This window comes from Phyllostomus discolor, chromosome X, assembly GCF_004126475.2.
Source record: "Phyllostomus discolor isolate MPI-MPIP mPhyDis1 chromosome X, mPhyDis1.pri.v3, whole genome shotgun sequence".
NCBI lineage: Eukaryota > Metazoa > Chordata > Mammalia > Chiroptera > Phyllostomidae > Phyllostomus > Phyllostomus discolor.
Genome location: NC_050198.1, coordinates 37112732 through 37138785, shown reverse-complemented (window position 1 = coordinate 37138785; position 26054 = coordinate 37112732). Strand labels below are relative to the sequence as shown.

The following is a 26054-nucleotide window of genomic DNA, read 5'->3' as shown; positions in this document are numbered from 1 at the left end:
TCTGTCATTCCTGGATCTTCCACTGGAATCAGCTTTTTTTGTCATCCCTGCCACTACCATAGTGGCTTCCCTGTCACTGTGGTGGTACAGTTTACACTTTTAATCAGTTTCCTCATCCTCTACTCTGCTCTCTGGCCACTAGGGTCTTCCAGGGCCTGTCTTGGGAGGAGAGTGGAGCCAGGTACCTGGATAGGATAGGATTGAGCTGCAGAGGAATGCATGACCATCAACACAGTCTCCAAGTGTCAACTTGAAGGGCTCAGGCTAAAATCAGTTAGTGGTTTGGGACCAGTCGACCCTATGCATTCTGCCCTATAATTTATGTATATTAGGTATCACAGGCAGTAATTCTTTGGTTACATTAAAATGAGAAAAAATAAACGTTTAAAATAATAAAGAGATATGCAAATAACTTCCAGTCTTTCCTACTGGATAGATATTAAACCATATCTTTCAAATAGGTGTCACCTTTTCATTATAATCTTGTGAAATATTTAAAGAAGCACCAAGTCAAAGCTTCCCTAATTTGGTCACTTTCTGGTATTGATAGTCTTTTGACTATGGAAGCATTTTTTATCATTTTTATCTGACATTCTGTCTGTAGGACGGAAGATAGTAGGTTGGGCCCACAACCATTTGGAGCATGGGACAACACTTAAATTAACTGAGCCACCTAGCCAGAGTAAAGAAGACATTCAATTTTAAAGCCAAAGTCTGGCCATGGGTAGTCAGCAGAGAGAGCTCATCTATACTCGTGATTCAGTTTCTAGTGCATATTCATTACTTTCCTAAAGAGCATTTAATAAGGCAATTATGTGTCCCACAGTAGAAAAAGCTTACCTTCCTGGTTTTTGTGATGTGTACAATAACACTTATACTCTATCATGTTCCTTTAGACATTTGAACTGCCCATATCACCACCAATATCAACTTTCATTAAAGGGGGAAAAACCTTAGTAAATAATGCATGGACATTTTGTACTCAAGGTTCATTCTTCTTAAATAATAGAGAAAGAAAAAATTGAAAAAAGACAAGGAGACCTCTTGGAAATTTGATGTTTCACATGCAAAAGGATTTCCTAACATCCTTGGCCAAAGTTATTGGGGCTAAATTAAGATGATTAAGATTGAATATGATCTGTGATTTAGCCTGTGGGTTTGTTGTAACAAAAGTATGAGGTTTCAATAGTTGGATTTTGTCTAACTTTTGATAGGTTTGGGTTTTTTTTTTACTTCATTGACTTAATTACTGCATTTAGAAAACAATGTAATTCATTCTTACACTGCAAAATGTACTCTAATCTTAATTTAGTTAAATGTATTTGTCTAGAATATTATCAGGCTGTTGCAAAAATAATTGGTAATAATGCAAATGAATAATATCTTAAAGAGAAACCAGAACTCAGTATCATTTTTTTTTCTTTTTAGATACTCTTTTTTCTTCCTATAGAGTCTGTTGACATTACCCTGACAGGAGCGAACGCATGTTGGTGTGAAGAGAGGGTTGTTCATGGTTTATTTTCTTTTGTTGGAAGATAAGCTGAACTCCTACTTCATTCCACTATTTTCTCTTTGGAATTCACAGTCGAGTTTCAGGTTTAGCTCTTAATTGTCTTTCTTTCCAAAAGTACTTCAGCCAATCAATCATCATATCTTCACATGTGTATTCAGTACTGGTTCTTTTCCTTGTGTTTACAATATGTTCACCTGTCACTAACAAAAGTAGTGTCTTTCTTTTGGCCATCTTTTCCTTTTCCTTTTTTCCACCACCAGATTTCCCACTTTAGAAATTACCCTGCTGTTATCTTCCATTTCTTCAGCATTTATTTTCTTATTAATTCTGTAAGCCATCATGTGTACCTGTCATTCAACTAAAACCACACTATGGCAGAACCTCCAGAGGCTACTTGTCCTCGTCTCTCTGTACTAGTTATGGCTGATCCCCTCTTCTTGAAATTCTCTGCTTCCTGGATGCCACACTAACTAAACTCTCCTGATCCATCCTCTATCTTATACTGACCTTCTGGTTCCAGGTACTCCCTATCCAACATCAAAGTGTAATATATACTGCATCGTGTACTCATCACCCAAAGAAAAGTGTTTGTTGTCTGTGCCTATGTATTACATATATTCTTTTTTGCTTAATTCTTTCAGCTTTTATTCACCCAGCCCCCTAACCTCCTTTCCACTGACAGCTGTCAGTCTGTTCTATGAATCTATGCTTTTGGCTTTTTTTGTGTTAAATTATTTTATTTATTAGATTCCATATATAACTGAGATCATATGGTATTTATCTTCTGCTGGCTTATTCCACTTAGCATAATAATGTCCAGGTCCTGTTTCAGAAGGTAAGAATTCCTTCTTTTTTACAGCCAAATAGTATTCCACTGTGTGACTGTACCACAGCTTTTTTTATCCACTCATCTACTGTCAAGCGCTTGGGCTGTTTCTAGCACTTGGCTATTGTAAATAACACTGCTATGAACTTAAAGGTACATATATTACTTGGAACTAGTGTTTTGGGTTTCTTTGGATAAATTCCCAGAATTGGAATTACTGAGTCAAAAGGTAGTTCCATTTTTCATTTTTTGAGGTGACTCCATACTGTTTTCCACAGTGTCTGTACCAGTCTGCATTTCCACCAACAGTGCACCAGGGTTCCCTTTTCTCTACAAGCTCACTAGCACTTGTTGTTTTTTTTGATTTATTGATGATAGACATTCTCACAGGCGTGAGGAGATATCTAATTGTGGGATTTTTCCCCTTTTAAAAAATTTAATCTTTATTGTATTTTTTCCATTACCATTTAGTTTCCTTATACCCCTCCCCCAGCAATTGCCACACTGTCATCCATGTCCATGATTGTCTTTCCTTTTTGCTCAATCCCTATACTTCCTAACCTTGCTCCCACACTAGCTGTCATCTGCTCTCCATCTATGAGTCTGTCTCTTTTTTGCTCGTTAGTTCAGGTTGTTCATTAGATTCCACAGATGAGTGAAATAATATGATATTTGTCTTTCTCTGATTGGCTTATTTCTCTTAGCATAATGTTCTCCAGATCCATCCATTCTGTTTCAAAGGGTAAATTTTTTTCTTTTTTCAGGTTGAGTAGTATTCCCTTGTGTAAATGTGTCATAATCTTTTTACCCACTTATCTATTGATGCACACTTGGGATGCTTCCATATCTTTTTTTTATTCTTAAAACATTTTTATTGCCTAAATAAAAATCATGTAGCAATAGTGATTATGTTCAGTAAGGGAAAGTATTTTTCCTGGAGGTAAGTTTCCACTTCGAGTTCAGCATTTCCTCAAAGGAAAGGATGTGAAATTTATATCATGGTGAACACAGAAAACCTCACAGGACTCCAGAGAAAATTTCCCAGCATAATATTCAAAATTTAATCAATGAAAATAAGATAATTTGAATTCAAGGCTCTTCAGCAATTTACCCAGAAGAGAACTGGATTTTTAATTATGTTGAGGCAAATGGTTTCCCTGAAATAACTGGAAATGGCACCTGCTTATCTTCAAACAGCTACTTGTGTTTCCTGAAACGGAGGAGCTGATGAGCTCTGAGAATCTGGGACAAGGCCACATAGGCAAAGCCTCTGCGAGTGGCAAGGGCCCTGATGGGTTCTGGGCAGGTGATGACGAGGCTAAGGAGGACAGGTGGCCAAGGGAGTGCAGTGTAGGGCTGCCGTCAGTCCAGGAGATGGCACAGAGAAATGGCCGGTGGAGGTGGCATTGGGGTGGGGCCTCTGAGGTGACACCAGGCTTGGGTTTTATTCCCATTAAAGCTCTTGGTGACTCCTCATAGCCATACCCTCGGGGAGGCTGTGAGTACATGAGCTGCTCATCCTCATAGGTCAATGGCAAACCCAGGTCCCAGAGTGTCCATTCTGATCCCCCAAGTCCATGAATACTGAACCACACTGGTTTAGAGTAGCCAGAAGGGAAATGAGTGGTTTACCACCCAAGAAGCATCGCCTGGAAATCTGGCTCCCACTTCAACTCAGAGCAAACTAGGGCGTGAAGGTCACAGCCCACGAGAGTGTCCTGGGTGTCAGTGCCTGGCCAGCTTCGGTGGGTGGCGACCGACAGGCTGGGGTGCTCAGCTGTCCCTGGCGCACCGCGGTGCCCCACAGTGGTAGCCACCAAACCACTAACCCTACGCCATTTCTTACGCTTGGCCCCTCTGGGCATTTCTGTCATTATGAGATGACTACAAACTCTGGAGGGGGAATGCTGGCATCCGGAAACTGAATGCACAGCGGTGCAGTGTGGATGAATGAGATCTGGGGCGGGGTTGCCGTGTCTGGTCCCTGTCCTCATTGAGGCGGAGGTGGCATGGTGAACAGGCAGGCCCAGCCTCTCTGCCCCAGGCTTTTTGGGGGGTGGGGGGGATGCTTCCATATCTTGGCAATGTAAATAATGCTGCAATGAACATAGGGGTGCTTATATTCTTTCAAAGTGGTGTTTTGGGTACCTTCAGATATATTCCCAGAAAAATGCAATAAAGATTAAATTTTTTTAAGACTTTATTTATTTATTTTTAGAGAGGGAAGGGAGGGAGATAGAGAGAGAGACAGAAACATCAATGTGTGGTTGCTGGGGGTCATGGCCTGCAACCTAGGCATGTGCCCTGACTGGGAATCGAACGTGTGACACTGGTTCACAGTCCGCACTCAATCCACTGAGCTACAAAGATTAAATTTTTTAAAAAAGAAAATACTACAATTAGGTATTTCCTCATGCCTCTGAGAATGGTTATCATTAATAATCATTAGTGATATCAAACATCTTCTTGTAAGTCTATTGGACATTTATATGTCCTCTTTGGAGAAATGTCTATTCCAATCCTTTGCCCATTTTTTAATTGGATTGTTTGTTTTCTTGGTGTTGAGTTCTACAAGTTCTTTATATATTTTGGATATTAACCTTTTATCAAATGTATCATTAATGAACATGTTCTCCCATTCAGTGTGTTTCCTTTTCATTCTGTTGATGGTTTCTTTTGCTGTGCAAAAGCTTTTTAGTTTCTTGTAGCCCCATTTGTTTATTTTTTCCTTTGTTTCCCTTGTTTTAGGACATATATCAGCAGAAATATTGCTATGCGTAATGTCTTAGATTTTACAGCCTATGTTTTCTTCTATGACTTTTATGGTTTCACAACTTATATTTTTAAAAATATTTTAAAGGATTTTATTTATTTATTTTTAGAGAGGGAAGGGAGGGAGGGAGGGAGGGAGGGAGAGAGAGACAGGGAGAGGCATCAATGTGCGGTTGCTGGGGGTTATGGCCTGCAACCCAGGAATGTACCCTGGCTGGGAATCGAACCTGGGACACTTTGGTTCCCAGCCTGCGCTCAATCCACTGAGCTACGCCAGCCAGGGTTTATTTTTAAAAATATTTTGTTTATTTTTTGAGAGAGATGGGAAATGAGGGAGAAAGAGAAGGAGAGAAACATCTTGCACATCGATCAGTTGCCTCTTGCATGCCACCAGTAGGGAACCTGGCCCACAACCCAGGCATGTGCCCTGACTGGGAATTGAACCAATGACCTTTCAGTTCACAGACCGACACTCAATCTACTGAGCCACACCAACCAGGGCTTATGACTTATACTTTTAACTCTTTAATCAATTTTGAGTTTATCCTTGTGTATGGTATAAGTTGATGGTCTAGTTTTTTTTTTTTTTTTCTTGCATGTATCTGTCCCAATTTTCCCAACACCATTTTTTGAAGAGACTGTCTTCAAAAAAGACAGTCTTTTTGTTCTTATATGTTCTTTCCCTCTTATATGTTCTTTCCTCCTTTGTCAAGTATTAATTTAATATAGAGGCATGGGTCTATTTTGGGGCTCTCTATTCTATTCCTTTGATCTGTATGCAGGTTCTTACGTCAGTACGGTTGTGTTTCGTTTACTCTAGACTTGTTGTATACTTTGCTGTCAGGTAGGGTGATACCCCCAACTTTGTTCTTCTTTCGCAAGATTGCTCTAGCTATTGGGGGTCTTTTGTGGTTTCATATAAATTGTTGGAATATTTTTCTCTAGAACTGTGAGATATGCCATTTATATTTTAATAGAAATTGTGTTGAAGCTATAGGTTGCTTTAGGTAGTATGTATGTTTTAATGATGTTAATTCTTGCTATTTATGAACATGATATATGCCCCCACTTATTTGAATCTTCTTCAGTTTCTTTCTTGCGTATCCTATAATTTTCTGAGTACAGGTCTTTTACCTCCTTGATTAAATTTATTTCTAGATATTTTACTTTTTGTTACAATAGTAAATGGGATAATTTTCTTACTTTCTTTTTCTGATAGTTCATTATTGGTGTATAAAAATGCCACCAATTCCTGAATATTTATTTTGTATCCTGCTACATTACTGAATTTATTTATCAGTTCTAGTAGTTTTTTTTTGGGGGGGGGGTTGTATAGACAGTATCATGTTGTCTGCAAACAGTGACAGTTTTACTTCCTCCTTTCCAATTTGGATGCTTTATATTCTTTTTGTCTGATCGTTGTGGCTAGAACTTCCCAGACTACATCGAATAAGAGTGGTGAATGCAGGCATCTCTGTCTTGTTCTTGGTCTTAAGGGGAACGCTTCCAGTTTTTTGCCCATTCAGTATGATACTGGCTGTGGATTTGTCATATATGGCCTTTATTATGTTGAGGTATAATCCCCCTATTCCTACTTTGTTTAAAGTTTTTTATCATAAATGCTAGTTTTATCAAATGCTTTTTCCGCATGTATTGACATGATCATGTGATTTTTTTCCTTCATTCTGTTTATGTGATATACCATGCTTATGTGATATACCATGCTTATTGATTTGCATATATTGTACCAACCCTGCATCCCCAGAAGAAATCCCACTTGATCATGGCGTAGGATCTTTTTAATGTATTGCTGGATCTGTTTTGCTGATATTTTGTGGAGATTTTTAACATCTATGTTCATCAAGGACATTGACCTATAATTTTCTCTTTATGGTGTCTTTACTTGGTTTTGGAATTAGAATAATTCTGGCTTCATAAAAATAGCTTGGAAGTATTCCATTCTCTTGCATTTTGGGGAATAGTTTGAGAAGAATATGTGTTAGTTCTACTTTCAGTGTTTGGTAAAATTTGCCTGTGAAGCCTTCCAGTCCAGGACTTTTGTTTTCTGGGACTTCTTTAATTATTGTTTTTCTGTCATGTTGTTGGTGTTTTCAGATTTTATTTTTCCTGATTCTGTTTTGGAAGATTGTATGTTTCTAAAAATGTATCTATTTCACCCAGGTTGTCCAATTTGTTGGTATATATTTGCTAATTATATTTGTTTACAATCTTCTGTATTTCTCGGTGTTGCTGGGAGATTTTTGACCACCAGTTAAGTCTTCTTAGGAGCATTCATCTGTTCAGATTTTCTTTTTTCTTGATTCAGTCTTGGTGAATTGTATGTTTCCAATCTTTATTTCCTTTTTTTCCTAACTTTGAGGTCACTTTGTTTTCTTTTTCTGGTTATTTTAGGGTTATAATTTGGTTGTTTATTTTAGATCTTTTTATTTATTAGTATATGTTTTCATTGCTATGAACTTACCTTTTAGAACTCTTTTTGCTGCGTCCCATTACTTTTGGTGTAATATGTTTCCCTTTTGTTTATCACATGATTTTTTTATTTGCTCTTTAAATTTTTCTTTAATCTACTGGCTATTAATTCCATGTATTTGTATTTTAGTTTTTCTTCTGTTGTTGATTTCCAGTTTTATAGCATTGTGATCAGAGAAGATATTTGGCATGCTTTTTACCCTGTTGAAGTTCTCAAGCTTTATTCTGTGGTCTAACAAATAATCTATACTGGAAAATGTTCCATATGCACCGAGAAGATGCATATACTGCTGTTAGAATGTTCTGAATTTGGCTCGGGTTTTTGTGGTCTATAACGTTGTTTAAGTAAGCTTTAGCAGCATCCCATGGAATTTTATATGTTGTGGGATTCTTTATTTGTTTTGAGACAATTTTTATTTTCCTTTTAATTTCTCTTTGATACATTTGTTCTTCACATATGTGTTGTTTATACATATTTGTAAATTTCCCCAGCTTTCTTTATGTTCTTGTTTTCTAGCTTCATACCACTGTGTTCAGAAAAGACAGCTAACATTTCAGTCTTCTTAAGTTTGCTCAGACTTGTTTTGTATCTTATCATACGATCTCTGCCAGAGAATGCTGCATGTGCACTAGAAAGAATGTGTACTCTGCTGTTGATGGATGGAATGTTCTATGTGTGTCTGTTAAGTGCATTTGATAAAGACTATGGCTCAATTCCAACATACCAGGAGGTTGCTGTTGCTGCTGTCAAAAGCCTCAGCACTTGCAGTGTCCCCCTGGGGAGCAGGACTGCCTTGGTAAATTCCTCCTTCTCCTCTGCTTTCTAATTTGTCTGTCTCTCCAATGCCATGCTTGAATCTCCCTTCAGGCAGGCTGGAGTGAATAATCTCCAGGTGAGTGAATAATCTCACTCACATATATCTACCCAGTTTTGCACTTTCCGGGTTTCTTCTTCCCAATACTTGAGAGTGGGTATGTGGCAACTCTGTGGACTCCCTTGGATCTGAAGGCCCTACCTAAGTTCCATTTGTTGGTTTTGAATGCACCAGCATATTGGCAGCCTCTTGGATCCCTTGGTGTAATGGGCAGAGCCACATTTGTTCAGCTATGGATGTCAAATTTGTTTTATAAATTCAGAAAAAGAGCAATTACTTACATTGCATAATGCTGATGTCACTCACGGCCTTCATTTTTGAAGGACAGTTTTGCCACACATTTATTCTTGGTTCACAGTTATTTTTTTCCTTTGGTTCTGTAAGATTTCAGCTAAGAAAACCATTCATCCTTGTAGAAGCTCTCGTGTATATGATATGTCACTTTTCCCTTGCTTTGAAAACTCTTCTTTTGTGTTTGATTCTTTAAAAAAAAATTTTATTTATCTATTAACAGAGTAAAAGAGAGGGAGAAAGAGGAGAGGAACATCAATGTGTGGTTGCCTCTCACCCGCCCCCTGCTGGGGATGTGGCCCACAACCCGGGCATGTACCCTGTCTGGGAATCGCACCTGTGACCCTTTGGTTCACAGAACGGTGCTTAATCCACTGAGGCACACCAGCCAGGGCTGTGTTTGATTTTCAAGATTGTGGTAAAAATAGTTCTCACTATGGGGTTCTTTGGGTTTAGCTTATTTGGAGTTTGTTCACCCTTTTGTATTTGTGTATCAAGTTCCTTTTTTCAAGTTGGGGGGTTTTCAGCCACTATTTCTTCAAATAACATCTATGTCTCCTTTTCTCTCTCTTTTCCTGGGATTCTTATAATGTATGTATTATTCCACTTGATGGCATCCTATGAATACCTTGCTCTCTTTTCACATGTTTTCATTATTTCTTTTTGCCCCGAGACCCAATATTTTCCGATGATCTGTTTATAGGCTTGTTTCGTTGATTTATTATTCTGCAGGTCTCCGCCTTCTGCAGAACCCTTTCGGTGAACATTTCAGTTCACTCATTATATTTTTCGTTCCAGGATTTTCTGGTTGTGTCTTTATTACAATTTACATCTTTGTGTTTATATTGTAATTTCGTTCATATCGTTTTTTGATTTTTGTTTGTCCATGATGTCTTTTAACCCACTAACATTTTTAAGACTGTTGTTTTAAAAGCTTTGTAAAGTAAGCCAAGGGGGTTGGTATCTAGAGACTTATTTTGTTCCTTTGAATGGCTATGTTTCCCTGTTTCTTTTTAAAGAAAGAGGGCCTTCTTTACAGGGAAACAAGTATGCCTTGTTATCTTTTTAAAAATTAGGTATTTAAAATCATATCAACCTCTCCTCATCTTTGTGGACTGCCTTTGTGCAGAGGAAGTCCTTTACTAATTAACCTAGCCTAAAGATTTAGTGTTCTGTCAAAACCTTTGGAGTTGGGTCTTTTTTGAGCCTGCACATTTTAAAATTCCATTTCCTCTGTACATATAACCACTCCTTAATGTCTTCATTTCCTTAAGTGTCTCATCCTGTTTCTTCTCAAACCCTTAGTTGTTCTATATGGTAGCTCTGTCTGTAATATCTTATATCCAGGTACCCGCAGGTCTACAGTAACCATGCAACTCTCTCATGCCACAGCTCCAACCACTGCTTTTGATGGTTTCCGACCTGATAGACAAACTATAACTCAATTCCGCCCATCAGTGTTCCCTGACAAGCAAGAGATAAACCAGTGCTCCAGGCTGCCCCTGTATTAGCCAGAACTCTGCAAGCAAATTCCACTCTTTTCCTTCCACCCTAAGGTAGAAGTTAGTAGTTAGGTAGGTGGCTTCCTCCCAATCTTTCTGCGCTGTGCCAGGAAGGGGGTGGGACAAGAATGAGCAAAGGTCCCATGAGATTTCTTAGCATTTTGAGGGCAGCTTTTCTTTTTTGGTCATTTGTTTTATTGCTGCAGTTTCTTAACTGGTTTTCAGAGGTCTCACCGAGCTACTTGGTCTGTATGTTGGTATTTCCATGAAGCAATGAGGGCCTGGAGCTTCCTTGTAAGCCATCTTGCTGACAGCACTCTCCAATGATTTCTCTTTTTCCTACACATGTTTATCTGTCATTCTATCTTCATTTCCTAAGGTTGTGACTCACCTGGAAAATACGCTAGGAGCCTCCGTTCAACACGTTAAACTGAAGCAAATGAAGTATTCTTTTCAGTTATGGGTCACAATGATGTCAGCAAGAGCATATGATGGGAAGGTATGTTCAGTACTTTTCCTCCTTTCTTCTTTCCTTTTGCAAAGATTTATTGGCCCTCTATTGTGGGCCATATGTTCTAGATATGTAGGAATGAAGTTCATGAGCAAATAGTTGACATAGTTAAATACTTCGGGATTATACAGTTTGGTGAGTGCTCTAGTGGTATAAGCATATATGATTGTGTGATCACAGAGGGAGGACCCATCTCTAGGTGGAAGTCAGGAAAAGCTTCCTGGTGTAAGATTGCTCTTTACCAATGCTTGAATAATTTGGAGGCCTTCACTAAGTAAAGAAGTTATACAAGGTGTTCCAAGCAGAGGTGACATTATGAACACGGGTACAGTGGCATGAGGTTTATCCCGGTAAAGCGTGTGCTGGGTATCAGAGCATTTAGGCTTCAGTAAAGCATGAAGTGTTCAGGTAATTCCAGTGGTCAAGATCACAGCTTGCCTCCCCCATCAGAGGTGTTTACAGATACACACACAATTATCCGCTTTTCTGCAATGTATTTCACCCTGGTGTTATTGGCTAAGTTTAGAAGTTGATGTGGGTACTTGTGAAAGATACTTTACTTATGATTTCTTCAGGCTCACTGAAAGTTTTAAATATGAATTATTTAAGAATAATAAGTTGCATTTGACATTATGAAGAAATAGGCAGCCCTTTTCAAGTCTTTTAACTTTTGTACATATGGTGGCCATTAAGAATGTGTATGTTGGAGTATGATAGACCCAAATACAAGTTGCAAGCCACTTTCAGCTCTTTTTTCTTTTCGGTGAGAGAGTTCTTGTTTATTCATCGCTCTACTCATCTGTGAAATGAAGCTATTGATACCTGCGTTACAAGATTATTTTCTGGATTCAGAATATATGTAGTAAAGTATGTGACATTTAGTAGCCCTTCAATAAAGGAGCACTTTCACAATCCCTTTCTACCTCCAGGAAAATAAATTACCAGCCACTATACCCATGTTTAAGAAACACATACACTTTTTCTTTTATATAAGCACCTTGGAAATATCTCAGACTAGGAAGTCCATGTAAATCCACAAGCTTAGATGTTAGACTCTGAGATATAGGTTCCTAATCAGAGTGTGAGAACAATGCTAAATCAAAGATCAGTAACAAACCTTTTATTCTTAGCACTTGCAGGAGATAGTCTCTTATACTGAGTAACTTGGAGAAACTCCTAACATAGGTGCTGATTTTGAAAGTTGGTCCTAAATTTAAAAACTGGAAAGAAGACAAAGAGGGTGAAAAGAACTGGTGTCCTCTCAGCTTGAATTGTGAAGCCTGACTCAGATCTAGTATTCATAGGCTCTACCGTGTAGCTCAGTAATGGTTCATCTCTTCGGAACAAGTACATTATATGGTTGGTACTTGAAGCTTTTACTATGGAAAAAGGATGTGGCCATTTCCTCAGCCATACTTGTTTATGGTCATTTTGTTGCTTTATTATAAGAGATTTCTTGAATTATAATTTATACATCATGCATATCACTCATCTAAAGCATACAATTAAATGGTTTTTAAAACACAGAATTGTGCAGTCATCATGGCAATCAATTTTGGAACATTTTCCTGAGATCACCACAAAAAGAGACCCATACTCATGATCAGTCACGTTCAATATCCTCACTGCCCCGATCCACAGCCTTAGCAAAAACTAACCTGCTTTCTGTATCTCTTGATTTGCTGATTCTGGACATTTCAAATAGGTGAGATTGTACATTGTGTGGTGTTTTGTTATGGTCTTCTTTCACTTACCTTAATATTTCTTGCATTTCATCCATGTTGTACCTTATGTCAGTACCTTATTTCTTTTTATGGCTGAACAATATTCTATTGAATTGATATAATTTGTTTATCTGTTCATCAGCTGATTGTTATGTGGCTATTATTTACTGTGCTGCTGTGAACATTCTCATTCATATTGTCCTAAACATACCTTTTTGAGAGAATACTTGTATCTCTTGTTTTAGCAGTTTGAGATGTTTATTTTCACATTTACATTTAATCTCTTCCTTTCCCAGCTCTTTTTAAAAATCAGACTTATTGATGTGACATCGGTTAATAAAGTTTTGTTTCATCTCAGGAACCTCTGAAATTTGTGGATCTGCTTAGTGACCGTGGGAAGCCTATCAACCCTCTGTGGGAATTGGTCAAATGGTGCCTGGGCCTATCAGTGCACACCATCCCTGCCATTGGTATAGAAATCATCTTTTCTCTGTTTTGATGTCTTTAGGGGAGGGAAGAACATCTTACCAAGAATATAAGAACCACTCGCAACACTTTGGGAAAGCGGAAATATTAATAATGAATTAGCGCTCATCATTTGCTGACATCTCACTATGTGCCAAGCGCTTAGTGAGTCCTGTGCATTTTATCTCATTGATTTGCAGTGTGTCTGTTACAATGCCCATTTTATAGGCTTAGAAACCTCAATTCATAAAGGTTGGATGGGTACCAAGTTAAAGGGTGCTCTTGAAATGTTTATCTCACAGACTCAAATACCTAGGATGCTTTCTCGTGTCATGTATTGTATTTAAATACAAAATGGAACATTTGGGCAAAATATTTGACTTCAGGTGTTGGCCCGTACAGGACTATTCTGGTGAATTAACCTGATAAAATGTTAATTATTGGTCCTGTAGAGTAAGTTTAGTTGAAGCACCTCTCCAAAGAAGTTAATGCAGCTGTGTACCCTTGTTGCAGAGTTGGACATTGCTGTTACTACAAACAAATGCTCATTGAGTACCTACGTGCCAAATATTAGGTTTTTGGTATTTTGTATGTGTTGTCCCTTTAAGCATTTAAGACAGTCTGATAGTATATATAAGTACTGTTACCTCTTTATAGTGAGAAACTGAGGCAAATAGAGATTGGTTATTTGTTTCAAACTGGAGTCCAGTCTTCACTTTTATAGATACTACTTGCTTAACCTTCATTCAGTTGTTTATCCTGTCAGTGATTCATTTTTCTCCTCTATAAAAAGGAATTAATGAAAGTATGTATTGACTGTGTGATTGAGTGGATTATGTGCTGCCTTGCATTGTTTGACTAGTCAAATGAATTATGCATCTAAAGCACGTGAGATAGAACCTAACCATGCACATACTGGGAACTTCAAGTGGATTTTGGCCAGAAGCTAGACTCTTCAGATAAAAATATATGAAACCATAGTACAAAAATTATAGAGATGTACATTGCAGTATGTTTTACAACAAATTATCAGCATCCTAAAGGTTTAACAACAGAGGGATAGGTAGTGAATTCACATTCACATATAGGATAAATTTTATGCTGGCACTTAAGGCCAAGTTAACAAAGATATATTTATAACGTGTGTATCAATGTAGTTAAAATGGTGAGTGGAAAATGTGGAAAGTTTTACATACAGGGTGAGCAAAGACATAATATTTGCACAGAAAAGTACATGAACTAAGTGTACTAACACATTTGCAACTATTTCCCCTGGGGCACGATATTTTGGGGTGAGTAGTTTATTCCATTGTAATCTTTTGAATTTTTTTTTTATTTTCTATTAGACTTATGTGCTCCTTTCATAATAGGAGCAATAAACTTATTTTTAAATAAGTCAGTAAACTCTACTAAAATAAATACTAGTATTAAATACTGACTATGATCTAGTAAGCACATATGATGCATAGTTGACTGATGTGCAAAATATGTGTACATGTGCATGTGTTAATGATCTTTTCCTAAAACAATTTAAAACTGGAAGATACATTGGATAGAATCCTCTAAAACTATAACTCTATTACAAAGTTTTTCTAAGAATTCCATGCACGAAGGTGTTTATGACGACATTAAAATTTTGGAAAAGGGCCCTGGCTGGCGTAGCTCAGTGGATTGAGCGCAGGCTGCGAACCAAAGTGCCACAGGTTCGATTCCCAGTCAGGGTACATGCCTAGGTTGTAGGCCATGACCCCCAGCAACCGCACATTGATGTTTCTCTCTCTCTCTCTTTCTCCCTCCCTTCCCTCTCTAAAAATAAATAAATAAAATCTTAAAAAAAATTTTTTTTTGGAAAAGTTCATATGCCCGACAGTCATGGGCTAGTTCAAGAAAAAGCTATGATACATTTCACAGTCGTAAACCCTTATGAGGTAACGCTCTGTGGGAGAAGCAAGAACTCCATGGGCAGCATTGTCGGAAAAGACTAAGACTCGGCACTGAATGGTCAACAATATTCATGTATGGGTGGCAAGGTGATAAGGTTTCTTCACCACTTTCTTACTTCCTCGATGTTCTACAGTAAGAAAAGATAAATTAAAGAGCACTAGAATTTATTTACTTTTTTAGAACACTAAAACTGGAAATGAAATGTCATACCTTAACTTGTTGCCTGTTATCATTCTGTAGGACTGGCCTTATTGGAAGAAAAACTCAAATACAGCAGTGAGAAATACAGAAAGTTTACAGCAGTGAAAGAAAGCCTGCATAAAGAATTGGTGGAGATGCTCGGTGATGATGGTGTCTTCTTATACCCCTCCCATCCCACAGTGGCTCCCAAGCATCATGTTCCTCTGACAAGGCCTTTCAACTTTGCTTACACAGGTAACTAACTGTACTTCTTTTAGTCTTTAATCTTAAAGAAATAGAGGTATTTTCCAAGAAAAGTGTAATTTCCTTTTGCTGTTGGACAAGTTTGATATATGCATGTCCAAAAATAATGTGTACTTTAAGAAAATTCCAGAAAGCAGTTTCTATTGTCACATGTGGATGATAATTTGCTAGTATCTGCATCCTGCCCTAGAACCCTGCAGGTGAGCATGAGTATCACATTTTAGAGCACTGAGCTTCAGGGAGGTTCCGTGACGTCTTCAGTAACACAGTGTGAACTAACTGAATCCAAAGGCTGCCTTGGCTGTTCTGATCACGCTAAAGCCAAGTCAGCTTTTTCCCCAGGGTGTGTGGCTTCCCCCAAAATGCTAGTACAAAATATAATTCTCCAGGATACCCATTTCTTTGCCTTAGCTGTCATCTTTCCTGCGTTCCGTTCAGCCTAGTATTCACCCAATTAATTTGTTTCAGTTTCAGCGGGTTTGGGAGCTGTGTCTGGGCCATGGTCAGGTGAGGTCAAAGGCCCCTGGAAATGTATTAATACTAGGTCAGTTTCTATAGTTTCTCCAGGGTTACTGTATATTTTCTTGCTCTATAATCCCGTGGTCCACTTTAACTTAGAATTTGGAGCTTGGTTTATTTGAGTTCAAATACTTGTCTCTATTATTTTCTACCTGTGTTTCCTGGAGCAAGATATTGAATGTTTCTGAATCTTGTTCCTCCTCTAGGAATAAAGGGTAATCTGTATCTTGCTCTTTTGCTGTCAAAAGGCACGTTCAGCCCTGGCTGGTGTGGCTCAGTGGATTGAGTGCTGGCCTGTGAACCAAAGGATCGATTCTAGTCAGGGCACATGCCTGGGTTGCGGGCCAGGTCCACGTGGGGGGGATCGTGGGAGGCACGTGGCAGGAAACCACACATTGATGTTTCTCTCCCTCTCTTTATCCCTCCTTTCCCCTCTCTCTAAAAATAAATAAATAAAATCTTTTAAAAACTTTTTAAGGAAAGTCATGTTCACAACACAGCAAATTGTTAAATCTGGTTACTGCCTGAGAATAGGATTGGGAGGGAGGGTAAGGGATTTTGGTTTTTTTATTTTCTATAATTTCATATTGATTTATTTTTTCTTTTCAGAATATTAGGAGCATATATTACCTTTGAATGTTTTTAACCAAAAAAAAAATAATAATTGTTTTCAACAGTCAAGAAAAGGTTAAATTGAATAATGCATGTAAAGTACTTGGCATTAGGGTTGTGGAGGATGAGGGGGAGAGGGTACAAATAATAGTTTTTATCCATCATTTTCTCATCTTTACTCTAATTCTTGTCTTTGGTCAGTTACTCCCAATTCCTTGAATCTTTGAAACACGTTCCTGCCTAAGTTTCTCTCACCTAGCTACTCAAGTTGTGAAGGCAAGGAAATGTAGTTGTCTACAGGAAAGAACCGAAAGAGAAAGTGGCTACTTAAAGCTTTTTGATTTTGTTTTGTTCTGCTTTTCTTTTCATTTTTATGTAATATGCCTTTATAAAGATTTATATGTCATTTATTAGCTTGCTCACTAATTTTTAATTATTAACAGCAGAGATGAGTCTAGTCCGATGTTCCCTGAGATTAACAAGGGTGACTCAGCCTGCATTTTAGACCAAGACCAGCTCACCTTTGGAAACCTGGTTCATATCTCAACTCTGACCACTCCCTTATTCAGCCCACAGTGAAAGATCCATCTTTTGAGATTCTCTACCACTTTTTATCTAAATCACTATTTTGTTGTTCCTGAGAACACTTCTTGTTTTACTAGCAATCTTTTCATGTGTGTGTCTTAACTCTGTCTAGACTGCATTCCATGAGGAAAGAGGTCATTTTGCCAGGCCATTTTATTTCTTACTTTTTTTTTTTGTACCTTGAGGTTTCCCTGTGATATCCATATGGAGATGTCAAATAGGAATTTGGTTATGTAGGTCCGAAACGTGGGTCAGGGACTGTAGATGGGAAGGTCCTTTGCTCCTAGGCGATAGCCGAAATCATGGCAGTGGCAGAGATCCCTGGGTATGTGTCTAATAGCATAAGAACAGAAAAGGACAGACTGTGGTCTCCCATGTGTTCCTCGCTTTGATGTTTGCCCCTTCCGACAGCCTCCACAGGCAGGAGTCCCAGAAACCTCCCACTCTTGATGGTGCGAATGCTCTTGCCTATTTAATCTCATTGGCCTCCCCACCCACAGAGACAGCTCAGGAGACGTGGCACTGCATAGTTTATTTATCTCGGTCTGTTCGGTCTGTTCGACTCACGCTCGTTTGATGTTACAGATGTCAGAGAACCGAAACATGCTGCAGGGCCTTACCGAAGTAGATAACACTTGCTATCTACTTGCTAACCTGAACACTTGCTCCCGGCCCTTCTGGCAAAATTCCCAGGAAGAAAATAAGGGGATGTGGGAGGAGTGTGTTTTCTTGGTGAGGCAAGGCGACTGGCAGCCTCCTATCTAATAACAATTATTTGTATTCATCCAGAAATCTGTTCAACTAAGGAACTCAAGCTCAGAAGGAACTCCTCCTTGATAATACACATCACAGTTCCACAAAGTGTTTCTATAGTTTACTTTATCTGTGCCCGGGGGCTGTTTGAAGCACAACGTGTAACGCAAAGCTTCCAAGAATGAATACAAGAAGTTGACTCCTGTTCTATAGTTAAGGACACTGTAAGGTCAATTCTCACACCAAAAATCACAGCCCCACTTCCCAGTTTTTATTCCAGAACTCCTCTTGTGTCCTAACTAGAGTTACCTAAAAAACTTACCCTACCTCCTATAACGGCTTTGTCAGTCTCAGTTCATGGACCAGCCAATATTGGACCATTCAGGGGTTATTCAGTAAGCTGAAACCACGTGAAGGATGATTTTGTACAAAATTAGCCTCAAACTATTCCGTCTAAAGATTTCTTCTGTGTTTTCATATCCTATCCATTGTATACTGAATGCCAAGGTTATACATTAGAAGTCATCTATTCATATGTTGTTTAAATCCCTTTCTATAATTTGCTGATGGAGTGTTCATTCATTTCTGCTTGGACACCCCAAGAATGTGAAATTAACTACCACATAGGCCACTGCATTTAATTTTTATGTGGAACAACAAACTTACAGCTTTTTGGAGGGATCTTCCTCTGATTGAAGTTAGCCACCGCTGGGAACTTTTCCCTGTAGTTAATTAAGTCTTGTGAACCAGGTAATGTGGATACGAGATCCATGATAGATAAGAGCAGTATTGATTAAGTATCTATTATGTGCCAGGTACTAGGAGCTAGGAATGCTATCCATTTTGTCATTTAAGGCTCCCAGAAACCCTCCACAGCAGGTACAGGTAGGCCTGTGAAAGAGACAAAGAAACAGTGACTTCAGGGTCAGAGTCAGGACTGGAATCCAACTGTGAATTGTCTGACTTCAAAGCCAGTGTGATTTCCACCCCACACATGGGTCGATGATACTTAGTATTGTTTTGCTTTTATTTCCGCCACTGAAGCTGAAAACTGACCAGTTTGGGAGGCCTTCCGTCAATGACATAGAATTGTCGGACGCCAAATAGCTTGAGTGTTTAGCTGTGTTTTTATTTTTTTCTATGAGGCAATACTCTTGTTAGTTTCTACACAAGCAAGTAGAAGATTTTTATACTTGCCTGATACTTCCAGGATGGGTAAATTCAGTCAGATATTTAATTTCTGCACTGTGATTTTTTTATGGTGATGATGAAGACGCCCCATGTATTTTGCAGCACCATTGGAAGAATGCTTAAATGTGAGCATGTGTATCAAATGCTTTACAAGTTTTAATAATAATGGTAATATTACAATCTATTGAACCCATGCATACGTATATGTTGACTTTAGGCAATATTAATATTTCTGTTTTACTTCATAACAATCGCTATATATTTTCCCCTTGATTTATCTGTTCCATGCATTGTACCAATAGCTGTATAGGCCTCGTCCAATATCATACTCACAGCAGTTCTGAAAACAAGAAACTATCATCACCCTCATTTCAGAGATGAAAGAATTCAAACACAAAGAACTTCAAACACACTTCCACAGGCACATAGCTAAGGTGGTATTGGAAATGGAAATGGAACCCAGGCCCCCACCTCTCAGAGTTTGTACGTTAGTTCACTACACAGAGGAGGAAAAAGAGGCTTGCCAGGGCTCCTCAGCTGTGCAGGAAAGAGGGTAATGGTTCAAACACAGGTCTGCTTGACTGCAGCTGCCCTCCTTCCCTGTTCTCCAGCCCCACTTGCTGTTCAGGAAATGGTAGCACCTTTACTACTATGTTTCACTGACACTCCAGAATAACCAGATCTTTATTAACCATTCGCCGAGACCAGACTGCATGCACCGGGGTTAGAGAGATGATTCCGATACTTCATGCCTGGCCTAGTAGGAGATACGAATAAGACCAGAGGGTTCAAAAGAAAGGCACCAAATACTAAGGCAAAGAAAGAATTTCGGGGGAAATTGAAATGGGACCTGGGTCCTGAGAGAGGATTAGTAATTATCCAGGTAGCGGAGTAGGGAAAGGAAGAAAGTAATCCAGGCAGTAGAAACCCCATGAGAAATGGTACAGAAAAAGTACATTGGGAACCGTGAGAATGGGAAAGTGAAACAGTATACTGTCTGCAGCGCGTGAATTGGTAATGAGGGTGGAGAGTGGACATGAGTTTGGAGACGTAAGCCTGTCATGGAGAACCTCAAGAGTCATGCCAAAAACTGCATCAAACATAGATCATGCTACCTGTCCTGGAACCATACCCATATCCCTCATTCTTTCTATGGTGCCAGTGCAGTAACAGTCATAAAAGATAATGTAGTCTGCAGAATCTTGGAATGTTTTGTTATCCTTATTGTATTCTCTGGTGACAATAAGGATCGATGATGTTACAGTTTAAGTCTTATCTCAATAGATTCATTTACACATCTCCCACTTAAGCTTCACCACACTTACCGCAACACCTACATGCCATATTAAGCGGGAGAGGCGATGACCAGGAGAGAGGGGAGGAAACAGCTTACAGAAGTGGCCTTCTACTGGCTTTCCCCCTGCACCCCAGTTGACTTTAGGTGTCTGTCCTCATGTACCTCTAGGGCCATTTACATCTCCAGATGAGCAGCATTGGGCAGTCAGCATTTACAGACCTCCTGTAGGAAGACCACTGCTTTTGCCTTTTGATTCTTCCCAGAGATTCTCTGACTTTCACAGCATCTGACATCAGGCTAAACCTCAAGATTTCATGCATCAGTTTTGGCAAAAGCGTAGTGCACCATCATCCGGGGCCCTTCGTGTACTCACAGCAGCCACAATAATCGATCATGACATTCTTCCCTCTCAGAACAAATTTGGTCTCAGGACGTTTCCATACAGTGAGCTTGGTCATTTCACTCATTGGTAAGCTAAGCACAGAGATGAAACTTTCGTGCACTCTGAACATAGATTCTACATAACCCTGCTGCTGTATTACAAGCTCTATGGAGGCTGCAGTTTGTGCAACCTTCCTGTCCACCTATGCAATCCCTACTGACTAGCACATTGCAGTTCTGAACATATAAACAAATATAAATTAGTAACAATGGGCTTTCCAAAAGGACGGTGTGAAAAGCTTGGCAAAACCTCTCTTCAAAAAACGCAGCAATGAAACTGGACAAAATAACCCAATAAAAGTGTTGCAAGTTTGAAATTTGATCAAAGGGCATAGTGCCATTTGAGAAGCATATATGGAAAAAATCTACTGATTCTTGATTGGAATGGTTGCTGTCTGTGGCGTTTAAGCTGGAGGCTGTTCCCATCCTTTCCTCTTAAGCTCCAGCTCCGAGTCGCCCAGATTCCACTCTGCATAGGCAGGACAGAACCTAAAGATGGACAGCTCCCATCCATCCCAGCCCCGTCTTGCAAAAGTTCTATTGTGAGCAGACAGAAAAGACTATGAGATCCAGCATCTTTATTTCCTTTTTTATTAAATTTATTGGGGTGACACTGCCTAACAAAATTGTGCAGGCTCTAGGTGCACAATTCTACAAACTTCTGTAGGTTGTGTTGTGTGCTCGCCACCTGAAGCCAAGTCTCTGTTCATCACCATTTATCCCCCCCATGTCCCCCACAACCCCCTTTCTCCAGCAAGCACCACACTGGTGCCCATGTCCATGAGTTCTTTCTCTTTTTTATTTTCAGTTCAATATCTCCACCCAGCACCCCCCAAGAGCTGTCAGCCTGCTCTCTGTCTATGAGTCTGTCTCTGTTTTGCTTGTTAGCCCATTTTCTTCATTAGACTCCACGTATGAGTGAAGCCATGTGATGCTTGTTTTTCTCTGGCTGGCTTATTTCACTTAGCACAGTGTTCTCCAGGTCCAACCATGCCATCGTTGCAAAGGGTACCATTCGCCCCTTCTTTATATGGCATAGTGGTATTCTACTGTGTAAATATACCACAGCATTTTTATCCACTCATCTACTGATGGGCACTTGGGCAGCTTCTAAATCTCAGGTATTGTAAATCATACTGCTATGAACAAAAGGGTGCATCTATTCTTTTCAATTAGTATTTTGGGTTTCTTCGGATAAATTCCCAGAAGTGCAATCACTGGGTGAGAAGGCAGTTCCATTTTTAATTTTTTGAGGACTTTCCACACTGCTTTCCACAGTGGCTGCACCAGTCTGCATTCCCACCAACAGTGCACTATGGTTCTCCTGTCCCACATCCTCCCAGCACTTGTTGTTTGTCGAATTATCGATGATACCTATGTTCACAGGCATGAGGTTTAATTGTCATTCTCACAGCCATGAGGTTTCATGTTGTTTAATTTGCAATTCTTTGATGATTAGTGTTCTTGAGCATCTTTTCATATGCCTATTGGCATCTGTATGTCCTCCTTGGAGAAGTGTGTGTTCAGGTTCTTTGTCCATTTTTTAATTGCACTGTTGGTGGGGTTCTTTTTTTTTTCCCTTTCTGGTGTTGTGTTAGTTGTATATGTTCTTTATATATTTTGGATATTAACCGCTTCTCAGATATATCATTTGCCAATATGTCCTCCCATTCAGTGCATTCGGTGGGTTGTCTTTTCATTTTGTCGATGGTTTCCCTTGCTGTGCAAAAACTTTTTAGTTTGAGGCAGTCCCATTTGTTTTTCCTTTGTTTCCCTTGCCATAGATGTATCGGCAAAAATACTGCTACCAGGAATGTTCGAGGTTTTACTGCCTATATTTTCTTCTAGTAATTTTGTGGGATCAAGTGTAACATTTAAGTCTCTACTCTTTTTTTGAGTTTATTCTTGTGTATGATGTAAGAAGGTGGTCTACTTTCACTTTTTGCACAATATCTGTTCTATTTTCCCGACACCATTTACTGGATGAACTATGTTTACCCCATTGTATATTCTTGCCTCATTCGTCACATGTTAATTTACTACAAAGCCACGAGCTTATTCCTGGGTTGTCTATCTGTTCCATTGATCTATGTGTCTGCTTTTATGTCAGTACCACATTGTTTTGATTGGTAGGGCCTTTGTTTGTCTATTCATTCATTAATTCATTTTGTGAGGCCAGTACCTGTTATACCAAAACTCATGAAGACATCACAAGAAAAGAAAACTATAAATCAATATCCATCATTGATATAGATGTAAAAATCCTAAAAAAAATTAGTGAATCAAATTCAGTGTGAAAGTAACTATTATGCACCACCAACAAGTGGGATTTATTCTAGGAATTGGAAAAACACATTAAAATCACAACAGATGCAAAAAAAAAAAAAAAAAGCTTTGGAGAACATTGAAAACCCATTCATGGCAAACAAAACCAGAACCAAAAACTTTCAACAGCCCTGGCTGGTGTGGCTCAACAGATTGAGCACTGGCCTGAGAACCAAAGGGTCGCTGGTTCGATTCCCAGTCAGGGCACATGCCTGGGTTGCAGGCCAGGTCCCCAGTAGGGGGACACACACGTGAGAGGCAACCATACATTGATGTTTCTCTCCATCTTTCTCCCTCCCTTCCCCTCTCTTTGAAGATAAATAAATAAAATCTTTAAAAAGCTTTCAACAAATTAAAGAATAGATGGGACTTCCTCAAGATATGCAATATGCAAAAAACCCACAGATAACTTCATACATATTAGTGAAAGACAGGTTTCCTCCCTAAGATCTGGAACAAGACAAGGATTTTCACTTTTACCACATGTGTTCAACACTGTGAGTACATGTAACCAAGGAAAAAGAAATAAAAGGCATCCAGGTTTTAAAAGAGCAAGTAAAATTATCTTTATTCACTAAATACATAATTAGTATTAAAAATCTTAAGAAATTTTTCAAAAAACCCGAAACCAGTAAATCAACAAGATCAGAGAGTATAAGGCCTTTTTAAACAGGGAAAAAGTTGGAGTACACACACTTCTCAGTTAACAAAGCTACAGTATTCAATAAATTGTGGTACTGGTATAAGGATATATGAATATCCATATATATATATAATATATATATATATATATAATCAGTGGAAGAGAATTCAGAGTGCAAATACAAGTCCCTATATTTATACTTATGTTCAATTGACTTTTTACCAAGTTTCAAAGACAATTCGATGGGGAAATAACAGGCTCTGCCATGGATAGGGCTGTGATAAGTGGATGCCTGCATGCAAAAGAATTAAATCATACTCTTTTCACACATGAACTATAAACATACTCTATGAATATGGCAAAGAATTAAAATTTACAAATCTAGACTACCACACAGTTCTATTACAAAGGCTCATACGTGAAAAGAAAATTCATAATGCAAGAAGATATTGCCCCCACTAAGCATTTACTCTATTTTTTTTTTCTGAAAGTATTACACAGGGCAAATTAGGAGTACCATATCAGAAAACAGTGCTAGCTCTCGCTCCCATTTTCTGCATTTAGATCCTAATTTGAACTTTACTTGCCCAGCAACTGTAGGTATGTTGTCTAACTCCCTCTGTTCTTCAGTTACTTGATCTGTACAGTAGGAATAATTAGCAGTTTCTGTCTCAAGGGTTTTGTTGTGATAATTCAAATGTTTATGAAACACGTCAAGTCCCTAGAGGAGTCTTTAGCAGATAGGAAACTCTACAGGTGTGCAAGTATTATCATCACCATGGTACAATTGAGGGGAGAAAATAAGTTTTAAAGAACATGTCTTGGCTTCTCACATTATTCTCGTTTGTTTCATTCAGGTGTCTTCAATGCCCTGGGTTTGCCTGTGACCCAGTGCCCCTTGGGTCTGAATGCCAAAGGACTTCCTCTAGGGATCCAGGTCGTGGCTGGACCCTTTAATGACCACCTGACCCTGGCTGTGGCCCAGTACTTGGAGAAAAGTTTTGGGGGCTGGGTGTGTCCTGGAAAGTTGTAGTATGGCCTTCTTGCGGGTTGTGAGTGTGTGTGTGTTCTATAAGCTGGGTGACATCAAGCACCAGCAAGCAGGTAAAGAAAACACAATCGTAAAATTATCACTTGTTTAGTTATTCTTTCCACTCTTCTTTCCTTCACTAACTGTTGGCTTTCATAAAATGGTAATATTTGATTCCTGCCCTCAGTTTACTGGAGGAGATAGGCATGTAAATGAATGAGTGCAATAAAGTTTCCTATATGCCGTGGCAGTGTCTTTTTTAGGTACAATAAGGAGATCGCAGAAGGACATACTCAATTTGAATTAGAGAATTGCAACCAACTTCACAGAGTAGGTGATGCTGAAACTGAGATTTGAAACCCAGTTATGTGTTTGCCGTGAAGTAAGGGAATTCCACGCAGGAGCATTGGTGACAAAGACAAGGCATGACAGCTACACAGTGAATTCATGTCAGTGTAACTTCGTGTGAACATTGAGGTGCTGGAGAGGAGTATGGAAGCAGGTGAGACGCAACAAGAAACCCTCTTCCAGTATTATCAGCAAAAGTCTGCGTCGTAGGTCTGTCCACTAAAGAGGGTCTAGAAATCAGTGCCATCTTGGCACAAATAATCAAATAGAGCACCCAGATTGTCATTTCCAAATACCTCGTCCCAATAAAAAGAACCAGAACTTCTTGGAGAAAAGCTGATTCCAGGACTGAGAGAGGGAAACTGTAAGATGAGCCTGGAACAGATTGCTGTGCTAGAAAGTTATGAAGTACAGAAAGCTGAAGGAGAATATATCAAAATGGCACAGGAACAGTTTAAAGAGGCTCTCACTGGCCAAACGTGGGGCAATTTGAAAATCAACACGAATAACAGTGATGGACTGTAACTCAAATGGGAGTGGAGGTGCGGAAAAGTAGATACGGATCTAGATGTTGAGGTAGAAGTAGATATATGTAATATATTTTGATAGTTGCAAAATGACTTTCTAATGCTTGTTATGTATAACAATAAACAATATATCACACAATAGAGTTATATATAAAGTTATATATGTTTATATTTTATAAATACATAAAGTTGTATAGGTTTATATATGTTCTAAATATAACATTATAGACATAAATGAATGTAAATAAAATGAATGCATGTAACACATAAAATTATTGTATGTTTACGTGTAATATAACAATAAAATAGTGGAGGGTTAGAAATACATGATAACAGGGGACAAAGGGGGAAAAGTTGGGAAAACTGGAATAGAAAAATCAATAAGATATACTTAACAAAAGAATACATAACAATAGATGCAGGCGG

At 38.8% G+C, this 26054-nt stretch overlaps 1 protein-coding gene across 1 annotated transcript; it reads left to right on the top strand.

Annotated features, from left to right (window-relative positions):
* The first annotated feature begins 10620 nt into the window (after positions 1-10620).
* Positions 10621-25000, top strand: LOC114505718 (fatty-acid amide hydrolase 2-like). The gene is made up of 4 exons (XM_028523471.2): positions 10621-10768; positions 12863-12974; positions 15154-15348; positions 24581-25000. The coding sequence occupies exons 1-4, from the start codon at positions 10709-10711 to the stop codon at positions 24754-24756; spliced, it is 543 nt and encodes a 180-aa protein (XP_028379272.2). The 5' UTR covers positions 10621-10708; the 3' UTR covers positions 24757-25000.
* The last annotated feature ends 1054 nt before the right edge of the window (positions 25001-26054 follow it).

What these genes read in the sequence shown, in the direction of transcription:
- LOC114505718 (XM_028523471.2), top strand. Translation starts at nt 10,709, where the DNA reads ATGAAGTATTCTTTTCAGTTATGGGTCACAATGATGTCAGCAAGAGCA. An exon ending in CAAGAGCATATGATGGGAAG is followed by an intron (nt 10,769 to 12,862) that starts GTATGTTCAGTA and finishes GTTTCATCTCAG; the next exon opens with GAACCTCTGAAATTTGTGGA. An exon ending in TTTCAACTTTGCTTACACAG is followed by an intron (nt 15,349 to 24,580) that starts GTAACTAACTGT and finishes TGTTTCATTCAG; the next exon opens with GTGTCTTCAATGCCCTGGGT.